The 21395-nt window shown below is 41.6% G+C and overlaps 1 protein-coding gene across 1 annotated transcript in view; it reads right to left on the bottom strand.

The window, feature by feature from the left end:
- CDH20 (cadherin 20) overlaps positions 1-20938 on the bottom strand; it is a gene marked incomplete at both ends in the record, with an annotated part of 58199 nt that extends 37261 nt beyond the window's left edge. Inside the window, 5 exons of the mRNA XM_079718269.1 lie at positions 4418-4605; positions 9526-9693; positions 12175-12294; positions 12825-13119; positions 20693-20938. Coding sequence (XP_079574395.1) covers positions 4418-4605; positions 9526-9693; positions 12175-12294; positions 12825-13119; positions 20693-20938 — 1017 coding nt within the window. The remainder of the gene's footprint in view (positions 1-4417; positions 4606-9525; positions 9694-12174; positions 12295-12824; positions 13120-20692) is intronic.
- Between the last annotated feature and the right edge of the window lie 457 nt (positions 20939-21395).

Here is a 21395-nt window from a genome sequence, read left to right as displayed (position 1 = left end):
TAGTGAGGTGGGTGGACCTAGAGTCTTGCACACAGAGTGAAGTAAGTCAGAAAGAGAAAAACAAATACCGTATGCTAACAGATACAGATGGAATCTACAAAAATAAATGGTTCTGTATAACCTAGGGGCAATAGAGGAATAAAGATGCAGACGAAGAGAATGGACTTGGGGACATGGGGAGGGGGAAGGGTAAGCTGGGACGAAGTGAGAGAGGGGCATGGACATACATACACTACCAAATGTAAAATAGATAGTGGGAAGCCGCCGCATAGCACAGGGAGATCAGCTCAGTGCTTTGTGACCACCTAGGGGGGGTGGGATAGGGAGATTGGGAGGGAGATGCAAGAGGGAGGGTATATGGGGATATATGTATACGTATAGCCGATTCACTTTGTTATTACAGCAGAAACTAACACACCATTGCAAAGCAATTATACTCCAATAGAGATGTTAAAAAAATTAAAAATAAAACAGTGGTGAGAATTCATGGTACCTTAGGTTTGATGAAATTCAAAAGTTTTCTGCTTTGTGGCCTGCCTAAGAGGAGAGTGGACTTGAAACAATTGTTTATGGTATGCTGGAAGATGGAAGATCATGCTCATATAGAATAAAGAACATTCTGAAAATTGTATGTTTCAAGTTATCTTTGAAAAGCATTTAAGTTAAGAGACTGAAAATCAATTGATTGATTACTTAAAAGCCAAAAAAGACCCAAGGTACTGGGTAGTAATCAGTGTGGTTTTATGAAGACCCAATTCTATCAATTCAACTTAATTTCTCTTTTTGGAAAAGTGTGTGCTTTTTTAGACAAATAATAGGCCTAAGGGAAATAGATCAAAAGCAGAACATTTCTTTCAATTTTACATGACATTATTAATGACAAAGTAGGAGGATGGGTGTGGATCAAGCATCTGAGTGAATGTCGTTCCAAAGGTATAGATTGAGCAGTCAATAGTCTCTAAAGTATTTATTGTATTTGACTTGTCCATCTACTCAACTTATTGACCTCTTTTTAAATTCCATTTTCTGGCACCTCATAAGTTCAGAAGAGAAATCCAAATGACCTTGGCAAAGTTGATACATGTTTTGATTAAACATGGATATAGTTTTAGCAATGACAGTGAAAGACAGTGTTCTGTCTTACGAGGTTTAATCTTTTTTCCAGGTAAAGGAGCTGGAGAAACGACATTTTGAGGTTCTTTTCAGATTCAGTCTATGGCCATACCACCCTAGCCAATCTCATCATATACAAAATTATAATAGTTAATATTTTTTAAATTAATGGCTTATAGTAAGGTCTAAGATATATTCTAATAATTTGACATAAATTAATATTATTTTATTATTTAGAATTATATATTATTTAAGATATAAAATAAAATTTAAAATATATTGAGAACCTCAAAAGCTCTTCTTGTGATTGCTTAATTCTTTAAAGATAATTTTTGCATTAAAGAGATAATAATTATCCCAAACTTTGAGCTTTTACCTTGTTTATAGTTACCAGTCATGATGGGCAATGTATTATTAATTTTTAGCTTGAGGCATGCCACATAATAGGGGAGTGTTCTTAATCTTATGTCATACAGCAACTTGGTATTATTATTCTAGTCACCTTTTATAAAGTGTTCTTAGTTCTCAAAGAATATGAGTAAAATAAACTGCAATATTTAAATTACATCCAGATTTATATGATGGTTCCAAAGCTAATGTCAGCATTTTGCACTGTTTTGAAGTCATTGTATGCTGGTTATAAAGATTTCTGGTTGGAGGAATGCTGGATATATCTGTTCTTTTGCTGTACTTGATTGCATCTTAAATAAATAAGGACAAACATGTGAACTCTTCCCTCCTTCCCTTCTAAAGCAGTGTTAATTCAACTCTATGGAACAGCATAGAATAAAGTTATTATTAACACATTAACTTGTGCCGCATTCTAAGTTATGACTTTGTTGCTTTTGTCAAGGTCATCAATGACCTCCCTGTTCCTAAAGTCTGTGATTAATTTTCAGTGTTTTTATATGACCTTTAGCAGCACTTATCACAGCAGCACTTACAGCAGTCACTCTCTTCTCTTGGAAACAGTTTCTTTACACCTTCCGGGACACCACACTCTCCTGATCTTCCTTCTGCCTCCCTGGTCTCTCTTCCTCAGTCTCCTTGCTTGTTTTTTCTCTCCCTGACCTCGTCACGTTGGGCTGCCACAGGATTTATTTCACTGCCCTCTTCTCCATCTATGCTCGATCCCTTGGAATATTATTATTTTTTATTTGCTTTAAGTACCATTTATGACTCTCAAATTTATATTTTCAGTCCAGAACTCTTCTCCAAATTCCAGACCCCTATAACCAACAACTGCTATACATCTCCACTTGGGTGTCTCATAGACATTGCAAACGTAACATGCTCAGAACTGGATGCCAGTATTTCCCCATATCACTTAGTGCCATCTCTATTCTTCTTGTTGCTCAACCGACTCCTCTTTTTCTTTCATATCCTCATCCCATCTGTTAGGAAATCCTGTTGGTTCTACTTTCAAAATATATTCAGATTCTGACCAGTTCTCACCACATCCATTCCCAATACTGTAGACCAAGCCATCATCATCTCTTACCTTGATTATTGCAATAGCCTCTCAGCTGGTCTCCCTGTTTCCATTCTTGCCCCCTTATGGCTTTTTCTCAACACAGCTTACACAGTAATTATTTCATAATAAAAGTCCAGTGATGTCACACATCTGTTAAAATCCTTCAGTTCTTCACTTTAGTCAGATTAAAACCCAAAGCCCTTAATCTGCCTACAAGGTCCTAACACAATCTGTCCCCCTTGTTACTTTTCTGACCTCATCTCCCTCTGGTCTCCCTCTCCAGCCTTATAAACCCCCTTGCTGTTCTTGAAACAAGCCAGGCAGAGTCCCACCTCAGGGTCTTTGCACTGGCTGTTCCTTTGTCTGGAACACTTTCCTCAGTATTTCCATGTCCATTCCCTTGTTTACAGGGCTGCCATTTATGGTTCTCACTGAAAGTCATTTATAGGGCTCCTCCGAGGGTTGTGCATTGTCAGCCTGCCCAACTCTGTGCTGTGACTCTGCCCACTTCAGTCTTTGCAGAATTGTGACTTCTCTGTGAGGCCAGTCACAAGCATGCAATTAAATTTGAAGTCATGTTGGCTTTTCTGATCTTGCTTTGTTCTATTTTATGCCCCCTCCCACATAGCACTTATCACTTTCTAATATACAACTTTATTGACGTACTTGCTTTTTTTTTTGCGATACGCGGGCCTCTCACTGTTGTGGCCTCTCCCGTCGTGGAGCACAGGCTCCGGACGCGCAGGCTCAGCGGCCATGGCTCACGGGCCCAGCCGCTCCGCAACATGTGGAATCTTCCCGGACCGGGGCACGAACCTGTGTCCCCTGCATTGGCAGGTGGACTCTCAACCACTGTGCCACCAGGGAAGCCCTACTTGCTATTTTTGATTGTCTTCTTCCCTTTACTAGAATGTAAACTTCAAGAGGGCAGAGGTTTTCAGTTGTTTCACTTACTCTCTACATTAAATGCCTAGAACAGTGCCTGGCACATAGGTAGGCACTCAACAGATCTTTGTTGAAGAAATAATTTAAAATAGCTTGGGTTAAAAAAAAAAAAAAAAAAAAAAAAAAAAAAAAAAAAAAATAGCTTGGGTTTTAAGTTGTATTTGAAATAGAGGAGAAGGAAGATGAAATCAATACTTTTTTGAATTAATGTATTTTATCAGATATATTTATTAGGATGTTAAAACTTCAATTATTTTTAGGTTTTATCTTTCAGCTGAGTATGTCCATATGTGCTTTATGCCACAGAATCAATAGCTTACATTCAGAAAACTTATTAACTTACTATGAAAACTTATGAACTTATTATAACTCCTTACTATGAAGGAGTTCCAAGTGGTAACATCGCTCAGCAGCTGTGTTTGATAAAGCCTTTCCAAGTCTGATTAGCATCTTTAGGTCTTTAAGTAGCAATTTAAAAGTCCCTGTGTGTTATTTATTGATTAATAATAATAGTATAGCTTGCTTTATTGTTGTTTATGGTATACTATGGCAAAAATGAGGTTATTCAAATGCAGATTTGGTTAAGTCATTAACATCATTAGGGAATTAAGCTACAGCAGTTTTTTAAAGTGGCTAAGTAGTGAGCTAGGAGAAGTGGCATATTTATAGTACATTTTTATCATGACTTGGTACCCTTTCTGTAAAATGATGACACAGCCAGTGTTTACATGTAAACAAAAGGAGTAAGAGGCTTTTTTCTTAATGATAGGAAAGTGTATCAGAGGATTTGAAGCAATACATATCAATAATATAACAGTCCTTACTAATATTTCATACACATTCAAAGCCTCCATTGAAATGGTTTGGAAAAAGGAGTTGGATTACCTTCTTCACAGTTATGATGCCGACTTGGAAATTGGGATCTGTGTTAATGTCAAATGCATCTGCACCATCTCCATCCACAATAGCGTACTTCATCTCTGCATTAATTCCTTCATCCAAGTCCTTGGCAAACACCCTTCCCACAGTAGAGCTAACCGGAGCTGATTCCAGCACACTCATCTGATAATGTTCTGTGAAGAAGAGTTAGAACATGCATTTCTTTGTAATCTGTTACTACCAAAAAAAAGCCTCTTCAGTATCACATCATGTCCACCATGCTGTGTAAAACATCTTTTTCATGGTCCGAAAGTTAAAACTTGAGTTTTACAGATGAAAAAACTGAGATCCAAAGAGGCGGAGTAAATGTTACGGGGTCATAGCCTGTACTGGATGTTTGATAAGTAGGTGCCAAAATACCTTGATCATAATCCCAGGAGTAGGACAGGACAAAAGCAAAAATATTTCTCATCTCAGTGAATCTACCTTCAGAGTGGTAGGAAGTATCAATACCTTGCTTTCCAATCTTTTCTTCCTAATGAACCATTTCCCCAAATGTTAATTACTTCTGAGAAAAATAGAAAAAACATTGTGGTCACAAAGTATGTATTTACTTTGTTCACGTTTCAAATGCCCTCATTTTCCTTTGTAGCCTGGCCATCATGCTGAATGCCTGTCTCTATGACCACCTGCCCAAATTTCATGGAGACCAGTGATCTACAAAGGAGGACCAGCCATGGAGAACAAACTCCACCAGCTCCAATCTGTCCATGCACCTGGGACTGCCCATTGGCAGCTTCTTCATGGACAGATCTCTGATGCTTCTTGTTCTCTTTTCCAGAATAGAATGCCCCCAGAATTCTCACATATGTAGGAAACTCAGAGCCAGTAATGTTCTCCTTTTCAACTTGATATCCTGAATTCACTAATGCAGTTCATTTTTGTCTCCATGAAGTAGTATTTTCATTAACTTACCTTCTCTGGGGCTAAACTTGTTGACATTCTTCATTATTTTGTCAATCATAACGTGAATGACTAAATATTAAATCAAACAATCACATTTTCAATATGTACATGGTCTCTCTGATTCTAATATGCATTGCAAGCTGTGGGGATGTGAACCTGGAAAGTCTGGGATGTGACAGCTTGAGTCTCACAAAGATTTGGGGAGGCTGACAGCACCCAGCCAGCTCACAGCACCCTCCCCTGCACAGGAGGAGAAATGATGACCGTTCTTTGCCAGTGTGAGCCAGGAAATTGCTAACGTCTGTACTAAACTGGAGGCACTTGGATTTCATGGTCTCTTTACATTCACTTCCAAAGTTGTTGATGGATTAGACTTTTCTATTACAGAACACGTTTGGGAAGAACAAATAATTTTCTCCAGGAAAGCTGTATGTTCTGTGTTGCAACAAACATATAATTTCTACACATAATGCATTATATTAGAAATAAATAGCCTGAGGTTTTGACATTCCCTTATATTTGGTTCAATTAAAGGTGACTGAGCTTGTTCAATATAAAATAGTAGGTGTGTCACTGTGTCAACCACACCTAATCAGTTATGATAATATTTGTGAAAAAGAAGGAAAGTAGGATTCCTAGAATGAAGAATCAGAAGATTAATAATGCCTAAGAGTTTATCCAAGGTAGGTTATGGAATAATGAGATCATTTAAACTTAGTTTTAGCAAATAGGAGAAATAATTAATGGTGAGATAAAGAAAATTTTTTTAAAGTCCAAAAATAATGACTATTTTACTTTTTTTTTTTTTTTTTTTTTTTTTTGTGGTACGCGGGCCTTTCACTGCTGTGGCCTCTCTCGTTGCGGAGCACAGGCTCCGGACACGCAGGCCCAGCGGCCATGGCTCATGGGCCCAGCCGCTCCGCGGCGTGTGGGATCTTCCCAGATCGGGGCACGAACCCGTGTCCCCTGCGTCGGCAGGCGGACTCTCAACCACTGCGCCACCAGGGAAGCCCAATAATGACTATTTTAGAGGAAGCAGAGATAATGTGTGAACAATGTTTAGAGACACAGAGATTACTTTTATACATTTCCATTTGTCTTCCGTGCAATGTAGTCTGTGTTTCCACTCTATTCTAGGTTCTTCATTATTTAAAAAAAATGACAACTCAAAATGTGTGCTTTAGAATGGTGTTAAGATGTTGCCTTGTAGGGCAGGACTAAAACCCCAGTTATCACTGTATTGTGTTATGCTTCTGTGAAGCTGCCGTGTTTGGGGTGATATTGAGACAGGCTGGGACCTGGGCCCCTTTGCTGCAGGGCTGCAGTGCTTGCACCTGGACACACCTCTCCTCCAGCAACAAAAGACAGAGAAGCTATATGAGACTAAAAATAACTGGGTGCATGCACAGTTGGGGCAAATTTTGGACAAAAGATACAAAGAGACCAAAAAAACCAACTGCCACGTTTGAAGGGCCCAGAGCAAAAGCAGGGTACTGCGCCTGCCGACTGCACACAACACCACCTAAGTGGTGGGTAGACCTCCCCAGCCACCCCTCTGTCCCGACCCCTGCACACACTCCTACCCTCACCCCATATAAGGAGCGAGCTCACCCCCATGCTGGGAGCAAGCAAGGGAAACTGTTGTTCTCACTCGCCGCTGCTGCAGCGGGGTCCCCAGTAAAGCCTTGCCTGAATTTCTTGCCTGGCCTCTGATCAATTTCTATTGATTAAGGAGGCCAAGAGCCCTGGTAGGTAGCAATACAACTTTCCTGCAGTACGTCCAGATCTACATACTGTGAGCTGTGTAATAACTTCGTTCTTCCCTTTATGCCTCAGAGATACTGTCTAGTGTCAAATTACAAAGCCAGGTAGGATCAAGGATGTTCAAGAATCTGTAGTCTAGGGCTTCCCTGGTGGCGCAGCGGTTGAGAGTCTGCCTGCCGATGCAGGGGACACGGGTTCGTGCCCCGGTCTGGGAAGGTCCCGCATGCCGCGGAGCAACTGGGCCCGTGAGCCAAAATTACTGAGCCTGCGCGTCTGGAGCCTGTGCTCCGCAACAGGACAGGCCGCGATAGTGAGAGGCCCGCGCACCGCGATGAAGAGTGGCCCCCGCTCTCCACAACTAGAGAAAGCCCTCGCACAGAAACGAAGACCCAACACAGCCAAAAATAAATAAATAGATAAAGCAAAACTGTCAACAAGTAAAAATAAACACTATAAAAAAAAAAAAAAAAAAAAAAAGAAAGTACAGGTCAAATCAGAACTTGTTAAAAAAAAAAAAAAAAAAAAAAGAATCTGTAGTCTACAGTGTGCACAGTGTGAGCCATTCATGAAATAATAAAGATGGAACCCATAGGGTCAGCAAAGCAATTAAGAAGCCAATCCATATGGCATTTCATAAACTGTTTTCATGATGCACCACTATTCTGAACTGTAGAACCAATCAACTTAGTAACCTACTTATTTGTACCACTTGTGAAATATTTAATATACTGTCTTTTAGTTTCACAAAATCTCATGGGGACTTTATGGGTACCAGTTGTATGTAAATATTTGAGTTCTCTTCCTGTATTTACATAGATAAAATAGATGGCTTACTTGGTTTGACTGACTCAAAATGTAGCTATTCAGCTGATGGTCTGGTTTTTAGTTTTTAGTTTAGTTGTTCTTGTTGTTTAACCTGATTCTCCTGGTTAAGTCTTTCACCTGGAATTGTGTCTGCTGCTCTCACTTCTCCAACTGCTCCCTTTTAGGCATCTGCTTCTCAAATTCACACCTCTGTTCCTGGGCTCCATTCCACAGTCATAGCTCTATATTCCACCTTCCTTAAGGACCTTCAATCCGATTGTCCTGCTGTCACTTCATATTCAAATTGGAATTTGTCTTCCTCCTTCCCTGCCACTAGTTCCATTATGTATCCTCTATTGCTATCAGTAGTACAATTCTTCTCCCTGTCACCCAGACTTAGAACATCACTGTCATCTTTGATTCCATCTTCTCTTAGCCAAGAAATCAAGAGACAGAAATCCATGTTTTCTTATTTGCCCCATTCCACCCCTTCTGCTGTTTCCTTACATCCTTATCGGTTCAAATCTGGACCACTCTAAAAGCCTCCTAACAGACTCTCCTGCTTCTAGTCTCCACCCCTAGCAACCAGTGCTGTACACGGCTATCATAGTAGCCTTCCTTTATGTCTCTCACTTGCTCAAACACTTTGCAGTGACTTCTGTTAGAAATATAACACATTTGAAACACTGAAGAGCAGGTCTTCATTTTAGGGATCTTTGAACATAAAATTACATTTGCAGCTTTATTTCTAGGTCTTTATATCCCATATCTAGAATGTTGCCCAAAGCAAATAGTTTTTGAATGAATGAGTAGCTTCCCCCTTCTGGAATGTTTTCCTTTCTTCCTATTTGAATCCTTTATATTCTTCAATCCCCTGCTGAGCTCTCATCCTTTTATTAAGCCTTTACTCATCTTGGTTTCTTGTGAAGGCTTCATTCTACACTAACCAAGTGGCACAGCAAATGCTGCTTCCTGGTTAACTTTTGATGAATATCGAGTATGTACTCCCTAAGTGGACTTTAAGCTTCACAGGGGCAGAGACTGGGTTTCAAGCATCTTGTGCCCCTCATGCCCAGGGCCCTTACAAAGCAGGTGCTTGGTACCTGCTTGTGAATTGGTTGGTTAAGCTGGTCAGATGGGTCACTATGTTCACCTCCAGCTTTGGCTTAGTTTCCCTGCATGCATTCTCAACAAGGGCAATATTGCCCCCTAGGGGGCAAAAATCGATTCTTGTTGGGGAGAGGTGAAAAAATCTTAGATGCTTATTATATATTACAATGGTTTGTGGCTCTCTAAAGTTCAGCCCTACCCAACAAGTCTTACTGCTTAATATTTAATTTTATGGGGAGTGGTCAGGGCATGGCAATCAAGAAAAAAAGAGTTTAAACACTGGTTTAGTACTATGGGAAGTTGGTATGTAGAAGGGAAATAATTATGTGAGAATTGCATGATAAATGTCAGAAAGGAATCCATGAATAATTGAACTCAAAGAGGGACTCAGACAGGCCTTTCTCTTTCACCTCTGTCACAGCTGCATCCCTCTGGCTTGAGACCTATACTCTCACTGGTTAGGTACTCACTCTGGGGAAAGCGGGGTGGGTTATCATTGACATCTGAGAGGGTGATGTTGACCGTTGTGGTCCCAGCTAATCCGCCAAGCTGCCCTCCCATGTCCTTGGCTTGGATAATCACTTCATAGTATTCTTTGGCTTCTCGGTCCATGTTCATGAGTGCTGTCCTAATTACACCTGCAGGATAGAGATGACCTTGTTTTTAAAAACAAAACCACAAGTTCCATTTTAAAGATTGGATTCTAGGCTTCTCCTTGTGCATTGTTAATGGCTAGAGTTGAGATGCAAGTCACATGTTTTATTAAATTTGAGGTCAGAATCCCAGCGTCAAAAAAATGCTGTGCTTAAACAAAGGGTGAATAAATAACTATTCCAACCGGCAGAGCTTCACGGGCCGATTTCCTTTGGCAACATTACTGAGAAAGAACAGGAGGTGGCAGCAGTGTTTCTCTAACAGACTGGGGGACTGGCAGCCTGAGACAGTTTCAGGCTGCTCTGTCTGACCAGACACAACGGGTTTCGGGTCGGGAAAACAAAGCCTCATATGCCTAAAATCTGTGATTTTAGATAATTCTCCTTTAGCTCTTTCTTCATTCAGCCCCTAGAGCCCTTGTAGTGTGAATGACTCTTCTTTAGGCAACTCGTTCCTAGTCTGCTTTCTGCTGCCTCTGCAGTAATTGTAAGCAGGGTTGGAATTCAGATTTGCTTTTCCTTTTGTTATATGTTCATTCTGTTTTGTTAGGTTCTGCTTACCTCTGTGCTTCAGTGCATTCCGTGAGCTAAGACATGAAAGATGCTCTGTGAGTTGTTTATTTTTAACAGACATACAGGATGATCTCCCCCAGACAGTAGGTAGCAGCACTGCCGTACGATGATATGGTTTCAGTTAGGAAGAGGGGTCTAAGTCAAAATCCTGTGAAACGTGGTGTTTTGATCCTGCCAAGGATGTGGGTAATGTTTTATCTTCCTTTGAACCCTTCCACTTAGAAAAGTTGACTTCTGTGCTCTCTAGGCAAAGATTAAAGGCTTGTTTACTGCAAGTTTACAACATGACCCTTGGCTAAGCAGACCTTTTGCATGCCAAGGGAAGGAACTGGGAACCACAAACCTGTCCCCATTTTACTCCTATAATGTATATATATTGCATTATAGTAACAACATTCTAAAGTGAAATATTTAGCATTTTCCTTTTTTAAATGGCCTATGGGCATGGCAATAACGATCTTTTCATGTATTTTTGACCTTAACGCTATAGATGCCCCCTGGGAGCTGTCAAAATAATGTAAGGTTCCTCTTGGGATGTAAAGGACACATTACCGTCTTCCTGTCTGTATTTTTCCTCCCTGTAGGCACCCCCTCACTCTCCCTCCCTCCATCTGTAGAATGGTTAAAGTTACTGTTTTATGGAAGTCCCTAACTGCAGCCTTTTTTCTTTCCTCCTACTAATGTATACTCCCTCACTTCCTACTTTTATGATAGTTTTCCAAATGCCTGGTTCCCCTGAGGACTTCTGGAAAAAAATTATATCAGGTTGCTAATAGAAATGTGTTTTTTCTATTTCCTGTAAAGGGATGACTTTGAGTGTTTGTCATTGACTTTACCTCTGTGACTGTAAGTTTCTTTACTCGAGTTTTGTGTTAATTACTCTTCGGTCCTCAATTTTCCTGTATGTGAAATGGGAATAACAACACTTCCATATATTTCACTAGTTCGCAAGATTATTGGGAGGCTCAAATATGGTAATATTTATGAATGTATTTTAAAAGGGAGAAAGTCTGGCACAAGTGCAAGATAATAATCATAATAATTGCTCTGCCCAACTTGAAAGTATTAAAGGGAGTCCTTCATAGATAAAACATAAATTCTGTAGTCAAAGCTCTTGGGTAAAACTGAAAACAAAACAAAACAAAAATCCCAAAGCCAGATTGATTTGTTGATTGTTGACGTGTTCTTTTCTAGCACATTGCTCCTTACCTCCTTACCCACCCAGTTCTCTATGCTGTCCTCCCTGTTAGAGTATCCCACTTAGCACCTCCTTTTTGGGGGGCCACATTCCATGCTCTGTGCTCTCTCCCCCTCATCACATTCATCCATTCATTCTGGCCTTGCTCTCTGCTTAGTATGGGGTGGCTCAGTGGGAAGAACATCAGACCACATGTCAGGGGACATCTCTACAACCAGAAGTACTTTGTTAGGTGTCCGTTCCCAATTTCCTTATCCTTTAAGTGAAGAGTGATGGACTGGATGATTCCCCTAAGGTTCTTCCTAGTTTCAAAATCAATTATTCTAGTTCTGTAGCGAGCCCAGGTTAATATGCCAATCCTCTTAGATCTTCTTGGCGTTATAAAGGACCTTACTCCCTGGGAATAAATACAACCGTAGGATTTTTTGCAGGTTAGTGAGGAGGTATACTTTTGTGTAGGCAGTTCTTTGGGCCTCTCCAGTCAGACTTTATCCACTGTCTCTGCATTGTGCTGCTCTTACCCCCCAGGGCAGTGCTAGTTTGGTCTCTTAATCCCAAAGCTTGTAACAATCCTCTCTAGTTAATACATTCCCTGGAGAGTTCTTGAAAAGGAGAGTTGGGTCTGTCATAAATAGCAGTTACAAATTACTAGAGAATAAAATCAACACCTCTGACTCAAGTATTACATCACATACCTGTTTTGGAGTCCACAGAAAAATATGGCTGGCCCTGGAGGATGCTGTACATTACCCGGGCACTGTTGCCATAGGTTGGGTCATCAGCATCTGTGGCTGTCACCTGGATAACAGAAGTTCCTGAAGGAGAGAGATGGTGGAAACCTATTCAAGTTGAATTGCTAAAGGCTGAATGCAATCCTGAATGGGCAGTTTTAAAGCATTTGCAAATGTTATGTCTGCTTCCTTGGGAGGGCCTCTTTCTAGGTCAAGTTTCCATAACTGCTTAGTACAGAAGTACCTCTTCAGTGGGGATGGGAGTTACTTGTGTTTTAAATTCTTAGTAACTCGTAAGGACAGCACAGACTTTGGACCCTTCATTCCTCTTTTTGATAATACCAACATGCTTCTCCCTTATGAATCAAGTATTATCTATCTATGTATCTATCATCTATATTTTGTTGTGCTTTTTAAGAACCGGAACTGAATAACAATACTAGGCTTAGTATTACTACTATTTTATACTATGGCTGTCCTCATTGTCTAAGTAGCTTGGTAGAGTTTTATGATTTGTGAACTGTTCTGCACATTCTGTCCTTTTCCACGTTTAGACAGGAGGATCTTCTATAGTGGAACCGCTGTTTGTGAGAATCAGTGAATCTCCACCTTACCCACTGGTGACATTTCTGGCACAGTGGCGACATAAGGTCCATCCAGGAACTTGGGCTCATTGTCATTGATGTCTTGGATTTTAATGATGAACTCTGACTCTGGCTCCATTGGCCTGCCCGTCCGCCTGTCCAGGGCTTGAGCCCTTAAAGTGTACTGGGCCCTTTCCTCTCGGTCAAGCCTCTGAATGGCGTGGATGTCTCCAGTGGTGTCGTCGATGGTAAACACGACGCCCGCACCTTCTCCAGAGAGGATGTATTTGATGGATCCATCCCCCCGGTCCATGTCCGAATGAAGCTGAGGAAAAAGAGCACTGACATATGAACAGGTGTCAGAGATAAATAGATTTTTCAGTATGGTCTAAATTTATGATTTCCTTTCAAACAGAAAGACTTTTTTTCACTCAGATGTTTAAAATGTCTACAGAGAACTAATATGCATTGAACATGATTATATCAAAGAGCAAATATAAGTTGATGAATAAGTAAAGTTTCTCCACATCCCATTCAGTATCCTTAACTTAGTACTGTTTTTAAAGTTCCTCTCCCTGAGAAGTATAGAAAACAGGAGTTCTGGAACGTGTAGGTCCCAACGTGTACAATAGGAGCAAGTCTAATAAGAAGGAATCCAGCCTTTCCATTTAATTTTTTTTTTAAAAAAGGACAAGCTAAACATTTAAAAATTTTACAAGTGTTGATATAAATTAAGTTTTGGAATTTCAGAAACCTTATGACAATTCGAGTTGGCTGAGAAGCTGATGCAATAGCTAATAAATAGACCAGTGGCCACCATACTGGAAATACAAAATGACTTCCAGGGGCTCTTGAAATTCTCTGAATTCCGTAGTTTCACTCGGTAGGACTATGCTTGTTTATGTTTCAGGCATCAAAGTGGAATTTTACTGCTGGTTATTATTCTTTGTATCAGTGTATCTCTCCTTTTGGTGGGACCAGTTCTTGGCCTCATAACTGAATCACTCAAATCTGTATGTGGAAGGTTCCGTTAGGGACATGCTTTTATCTGTCCATCCAGCTATATTTCCTCCCAGATTACTTTGTAAAGACTCTCGAAATGAGTCCAGGGGCACTATTTTCATATTAAGCCTAGAAATAGACTCCTGCACCCCTAATTACAGACAATGTATATAGATGGCGAGAACCCTGGAATTTTGTGCTGTCTTATAATAGTGCTTCTCTAAGGGGGCAACAGAAAATTAGTTACACTTAGTCAGCTACCACCAGCTCTGTTGTTGCTGGGGTAGTTAGCACTTAGCATAGCTCAGTGATGAAGTCCATGAGATATAGTTTATAAAACAGACAGCCAGTGTTAGGGTTAGGCCAGAGAGGCAAGTATATCTGGCCTGAACACTGTCTGTATCAGTTATAAATTGAGTGCCCTTGACAAATTATTTAACGCTTATAACCCTCAAGTTCCTCATACTATAAATGTAGAGGACAATGTTAATTCTTACTGTGAAGGTTTGTTGGGCTCATTAGAGATTAATGTATGTAAAGCACCTAGTACAGTGTCTTTCCCATAATAGGAAAGCTATAAATGGGGCCAATTACCATGATGATAATACGTGCATAGAGAGAAGGGTATTAACATGCCCAGCTCTTCTGTACTCCCTTCAAACCTTCAGGAGTGTAGCAGAGATGGCATAAAAACAACCCGTTGGCCTTTTTGTTATGCATAGCCCAATGGTAAAAGCTGGAGAAGGCTGCCTGAAGCATTGCTGGGACAATGTTAGTCTGAGGATTAAATGGCACGGACACCAGGAAGACGCCTGAAAGTGTATTCACAACATCCTCAGACAAGGATGGGTTTGGAGGTTGTGGCTGGTTTTGAGCTGATCTCAAATTGACTCACGGCCAAATCACACAAGGCAGCGATTTTGCTGCCTAGAGGAATTCAGCTGTGTCTTATCTAGAGAAGGGAAGTAAGAGAACAAAATTGACCGAAAAAATAGCTGTGGATTTTTTTCTACTTAAAGAATTCTATTTAGAATATAAAGTTCTCCCATTTCCTCATTCCATATACAGTATTATTATTTTTTATCGCAATCCAAATCTTCTGTTTATGCAGTTAAAAAAGCAGAGGTGCCTAGCTCTTACTGTGTAGAGTAGAAAGCCATTTTATTTGGACCTGGCCACAAAGAAATGAAAATCCATTCCATCTGGAACTGTGTTCCCAGGCAGAGGAATGGAATTGGGAGGAGGAGGACAGGGATCTAAGGATTAAAAAAAAAAAATTTATATATTTGTGTGTGGTTACATATATATGTCTATACATATTTAAATATAAATATACATATAAATACGTGTAGTTTTAAGGCATGTGGCATAGAACTTTCACTTAGGATGAAATAGGTTAATTCAGGGCATGGCAGATTATCCAGGGGAAAAAGAAAGAATGGAAGCTGACGTTAAAGAAAACACCCAGGCTTGTTTTGAGGTGTTCTATGTGTCATCTAAAACGTTTTGTCCTATGCACCTTAAGAAAGTTCAGCATACTTGTGAGCATCATAGGTCAAGTTCAAGTGCTCTGCCTATGGAGGGACTTAATAAGTAACAGGAGGCTAGAAATCCTTGCTGCTGTAGAGAAGGTTCTGGTTCCTCAGGAGCTCCTCGGCTGGCTGATGTCAGTGGAGTCTGGGCTGAACCTTGGATCTGTTATCTTTGTTTTTGTTTGTATCGAGAGAAGAATTGGCGGAACTCTCTAGACTGTGAGTTCTTTGAAGTCAGGAACCGCGTGGCTTTCATCTTAGTGTGAGTCCTCACGTGTAGCAAATGCTCAATAAAATTTTATTGAATGAGTGGTGTAGGGTGTAGTAGTAGGGTTAAAGCTTTTAGTGAAACCGTGTTACCTTTGCCTGAAAAGAGCCGGCAAGCACCTTTCAGGTACCTTCTTTGTGTGTGTGTGCTTACGCGCAAGAAAGAGGGGAGAGGAGGGGGAAGGGAGGGGGAGGACATCCACAGAGAAGCAGCAGGGCCTCCTGTGCACAGGAAGAGTACCAGCAATGAAAAGGGCCAGGATCTGCTTACACGGAACTAGTGTCTGGGGACTGTACAGTTGACCCTTGAACTACATGGATTTGAACCACGAGGGTGCACTTATATGTGGATTTTTTTCAATAGTATATGCTGCAAACAGTATTACACATGAATCTGTGGATGCAGAACCACGGATACAGAGTAAACGGTGATTATGGAGGAACCAGGGATATAGACAGAGGACCGACTCTAAAGTTAAACATGGATTTTCCAGGGTGCGGACGGTTGGTGCCCCTAACCCCCCACGTTGCTCAAGGGTCACCTGAGATTGTATCAGTTCAGGATCTAGTCAGGGAACAGAGCCCACACCAGTCATTTTAGCAGAGAGAATTTAATATGAAGGATTGAAAAGGCAGAAAGGGAACGTTGAGGTATCATAGGAGAGATAATAACTCCAGGAAACAGCTAGTGCCCCTCTGGCTGGGGGAGCAGAGGGCAGAAGTTGGGGCTCTTGGAATCTGGGCGTTTGGAGGAGGCTGGGCCAGAGACCTCTGAGAAGGGAGCGCTGCCCCGTCAGGCTGGGGCTTCAGGAGTTTAGAGGAGGTGCCCCCCAGCGTCCACCTCCCATGGAACTGAGACTCAGACTTCTGAGAAGGCGGTGCCATCCAGTGGTGCTGATATTTCTCAGCGGGTGTGATGAGGCTGGGGCTGGGAGTGTGGAAAGAATCCAGAAACTGGAATCAACTGCTGCAGGTAAAAGGAACAAGTCCCTTCTCCCTCCTCCTGCCTCTGGTTCTCCCTCTAGTGCATTCTCCTCTCAGAACCCAGTGGGAGCTGGTTGGAAACGGAGAAACTGTGGTTTGCAGAGTTCCAGCCCCAGCATCACAAAGTGAAGTATGGAAAGGTAAATACAGAGCTGAGACACCAGCTTAATAACCAGCACAGTACTGTGCATTTAACATTAGGTTTACCAGCCATAGAATACACATTTGGTTGTGAAAATTGAAAAGAAGAGATATTAACAGCTTTGCTCTAAGTCACTCAGCAAATTGGCACTGCAAGAAAAATGTGTTTTATATTTATCCATACTTAATTCAGCTAACACTGACTGAGCACCAGCTCTTTGGAGGAAGGTAAGGAGCTTCTGGAGTGGAGTTGGCAGCACGTGGTTATGTACTTATCCTAGACAGGCAGGTGGATAGTCTACTTAACCTAACAATTCTTTAGTCTATAAGATCTTGAGCCAAAGGAGTCGCGAATGATGGGAAGTACATGAAGATCATGGAAAAATGTTAAACTCAAGGGTGACTTTCACTCCTTTTGCTGTCTTTCATGGTGCGTATAGTTCCAGGAATGCAGCAAGTGCTTACAATTTGTGGTTAGACAGCTTCCGTGTAGTTGCTAACCTCAGCATGACTTGGGACCACAGGTTCGTGCACAAGCACAAGCTCTCTGCATCCCCCTCTTTGCATATGTCAATATAATCTAGCTTTAACTCGACACTGCCTTGTCCCTGGAAAGCCCAGTGTGGATTGTATAAGTCCATACCAATTACAGCTGATAATTGTTACCACACTCCTTTCTGAAATAAGCAAATACTCAGGCCAGCTCTCTAAACAGACATCTTCCAGAGCTCAAGGTGACAAGCTGAAATGCCCCTGGAAGAGAGGGAATGAAAGGTGGATGGATTCTCTTTCAAAAGAAAGTAAAGGGGAAAAGCGCCAGGGTAAGTGAATACATAATTATCTTCTTCATGTGGAGGTGACATACCCAATTCAGGGTAAAAACTTTCATTGTTTGCTGGAGTGTTGGTTGGACAGGATGACTGTGGAGATGCGGAGGTATCCTGTGTCCTGGGTTGGGGTGATTAGGAAAGGGTGAGCACTAATCATGAGTGCTAGAGGGTACTAGACAGCTGTGTGCTCCCACCTTCAGGAAACAGGCGTGGTTACATTCCTGGTCTCACCGACACCATTGATGCTTCTCTGTGTCTCTCAGGGCTAGGTCTGAAGTCATGGCCATGTGCAGGGCAGTGTAAAAGAAAGCCCATGGCTTCGGTTTCAGATTTCCTGTTGCCTTCTGTGTAACTTTGGGCAAGGAACGTAACCTCTCTGAGCCTTGTTCCCTACTCTAATTATCAAAAAGTCGTGAATTATACGTACCTCGTAACATTGTTATGATGATTAAATGATCTGCTTTATGAGAATATGACTGACACACGGTGCTGTGGTAGCCCAGAAACTTGTCAGATACTCTTGTCTTTCTGTATTTTTGTATGTCCAGTTCTGTGCTGGGTACTCAGTGTTAGGGAAATGTAGGGAAGGCCAGGGATGGCATCTCAGTTTCTATCTTGGGGAGCAGGGAGGAGGGCTCTAAACTGTACAAATACACAAAACAATTACCGAATACAAAAACATTTTCTTAAACCTATTTTAGCGGTAGCTATGTGTGTCTGGTTGGAAGAAATGTTTTACAAATATCAAGTTGCTAGAGATCTTTGGACTCTGAATAGGTGGAAGATGTATTCATGGTGGAAAAGGCTTTTAAGCTGGGGCCCTGAGAAATTTGAATGTAATTGAACAGAGAGGAGCTGACCGTGTGTCCTTGGCATGACAGTAGCATGGACACTCATCTGGGGTAGGGACCGACGTGGTATGTTGTGTCAGGGCCGGTAAGGAGACCCAGCTTGACTGAGATCAGGACAGGATTTGAGAAATCCTAGGGGAGGGTTGGATAAGGGAGGAGGACTCATTTTTCTGGAAGTCCTTGAACTGTATGCTAAGAGCTCTGATAAGCACTGGAGAGCTACAGTGCTTTCTTAATCAAAAGAGTGACATGATGGAAAGGGTGCTTCATGGAGGTAAATGTCCTGAGTCCTAGGGGGGGGAATGGGAAGATTCTCCCTACAGCACCTGCTTAGTTAAATCTAATCATGAAGAACAGAGGGACCACAGTAATCACAGAGCCTGGAGAGGATGAGGTGAATCTGAGAGAAACTGGCAAGGAGCTACTGACAGAGTGTGGTGACTGGTTGTGCACGAAGGAAGAAGAGAAGGAAAGGCAGAAGTCAAAGAAAATTCACAGGCTTTGAGACCAAGAAATTTGCAGGTGCATTAGGTATGCATTACTGAGGTGCTTAATTCACATAAGGAACTCCCTATACTATTGCTGCTGCTGCTGCTACTACGACGATGACGATGACTACAGCTACTACAGGGTAGCCATTATTAAGATCTTACTCTGGACCTGGTACTCTGCTAAAGCACTTTACATGTGTTAGCTTATTGCTTAATCCTTACTACACCACAAGGTACTCATTTCATAAGTATCTTTTTGAACACTGCCTATGTGACAGGTACTGTCTTAGGCCTTGTGGATAAATTGGGAGCAGTGTCCTTGTCCTCGTTGAGCTTATAGTCTAGTCTAGGGCTTCAGACCATACACATATAAACAAACAAATAAATTAGATATTGTAGGTTGTGATTAGAGCTGTGAAAAAAATAATGGTGGTGAGAGAGTCTAACAGGGTGGACTTAGAGAATTCTTTACTGGATATGCTACACGTGGGACGCCTTTGAGTCATAAACGTGGAGCGGTAGAGTTTGTAAGTCTGAACCTCAGACGAGTGGTCTGAGCCAGAGGTGGAGGTTTTGAATTCATTGGTTTGGGGGTGGCGGTTAAAACCATAGGGATGACGAATCCACCCGGGGGATGAGTGTGTATAGGGAAGAGACCCAGGGCAAAGCTTACAGGACCACCAGTGGTTGGGGTCAGGCAGAGGGAGAGGACCAGCAAAGAGGCTGAGAAGGAAGGAGGAAAAATGGGATTGTGAGGGTCATGAAGCTGAGAGAAGAATGCGAGTCAAGAAGGAGGGACTGGGCAGCAGTGTCCAAGGCCACTGTTGGGTGGTTCCATGGAATGAACCCATCGGGTCTGGTGGTGGGGAGGTCCTTAGGAACACTGAAAAGACAACTTTAGTGCAGAGTGAGGGCAGAAGTCAGATAACTGGGTTGAGGAATGGGTGGGAGTTGAGGAAAGAGCTTATGTAGACAGCTCTTGAGAAGTTGTGGTTCTCTTATTACGTGGTTCTCCGAAGTCACTCTGGAAGCAATTGGCAGAGCTGGGTTTTGAACCCACATATATTTGACTCTGAAACCCACACTCTTAGCCTCTGTGCTAAACAAGTGTTTGTTATTTGAATGAATTATTTATTTTCTAATTAGTTCCTTGTTTCCCATTTTCTCTGATTTGGTTGCTTTTGCAAAATGGTCTCTGATTAACATCCAAAATAAGTAAACACAGGAGAAAGCCCGGATTAAAAATGAAATGATGATAGATAAATCAAGGGAATTCGAGTATAAAGTTTATAAATATATTCATTGATTGTCTCCAACTATCCTGAAGCACAAGCTAGGATCTTCTGAGATGAAGAATGTTTTATTCTTTTTATTTCCATTAAATTTAGGCCTCAGGCAATACCTGTGGAAATGCTTTGAAAAGAAAAAGGCAAAAAACCCTCTACTCCTCCCTTTGCATTTCCCCGTTTATTTCTTCCCCATCCTGTTATTCCTGAGGCTGCTGCTGCCTCTGCGGGGACTTGAACGGTTCTTACAGGGTCCAAGGCTTTTCCTGCAAAAATCCAATTCCTAGTATTTCCCACTCAGAACAGAGGCAAGAACAAGGAGAGAAATCTTTCCTTTCTGATCGGTATCTGACACAGCAAAAATTAGATTTCAGCTAGCTGTCAAGTAACATACCTCTAGTTAAAATTGTTCTCAGGCCTTAGACTATTTGAGCTTTCGTAGTCAATTCATATTCTTATTCAGTGTCAATATTCAATATTCTGATAATTTATCTTTCTCTTTGGCAGTTCTTACCTTGCCGACATACAAAGGGTCAGTTCCAGTGTATTCTTCCAGAACAAAAAATTGGTTCCAAACCCAGCTCCTCTTTGTCCGAGAGTGTGACTGTGGCTTGTCTGACAGGAACGCTTCTAATTTGCCTGGCGATGTTGGTGTGCCCGAGAGAACAGTGGTTGTAAGGTCCATCAATCCCCAGAAGTACAAGGACATGCCAAGTCCAAGCCAGCTCTTTGCATTGCTCATTCTACCAGAAGTCCACATGGGGTTGCCAGGTTTTCAGAAAGTGAAGTTCAGGATGATAAAGCCACTGAACTTGAGTATTTTCCAAATAAAAAAATAATGCAGTTTATTGAACACTTATACTTCCCAAATGAGGTCCTGATTCAAGTCAGTCTACTTGAAGTTGACTTCCTGTCAATTTAAGGAAAACACAGTGTGATGATGTCAAATTCTTTCCTGTGGGCTTATAGCAAGTTTTCAAGAAATGTTAGTAAATATTCATTTTTTCTACTCAACAAATTAAAGAGTCATAACACTGCTTTAGAAGTGTTTGAGTAATAAATAATATTTTGGGGCTTCCCCGGTGGCGCAGTGGTTGGGAGTCTGCCTGCCGATGCAGGGGACACGGGTTTGTGCCCCGGTCCGGGAGGATCCCACATGCCGCGGAGCGGCTGGGCCCGTGAGCCATGGCCGCTGAGCCTGCGCATCCAGAGCCTGT

Source organism: Hyperoodon ampullatus (assembly GCF_949752795.1).
Source record: "Hyperoodon ampullatus genome assembly, chromosome: 13".
In the NCBI taxonomy this organism is placed as follows: domain Eukaryota; kingdom Metazoa; phylum Chordata; class Mammalia; order Artiodactyla; family Ziphiidae; genus Hyperoodon; species Hyperoodon ampullatus.
The sequence above is the reverse complement of the archived record's forward strand: the minus strand, read 5'-3'. Positions and strand labels throughout refer to the sequence as shown.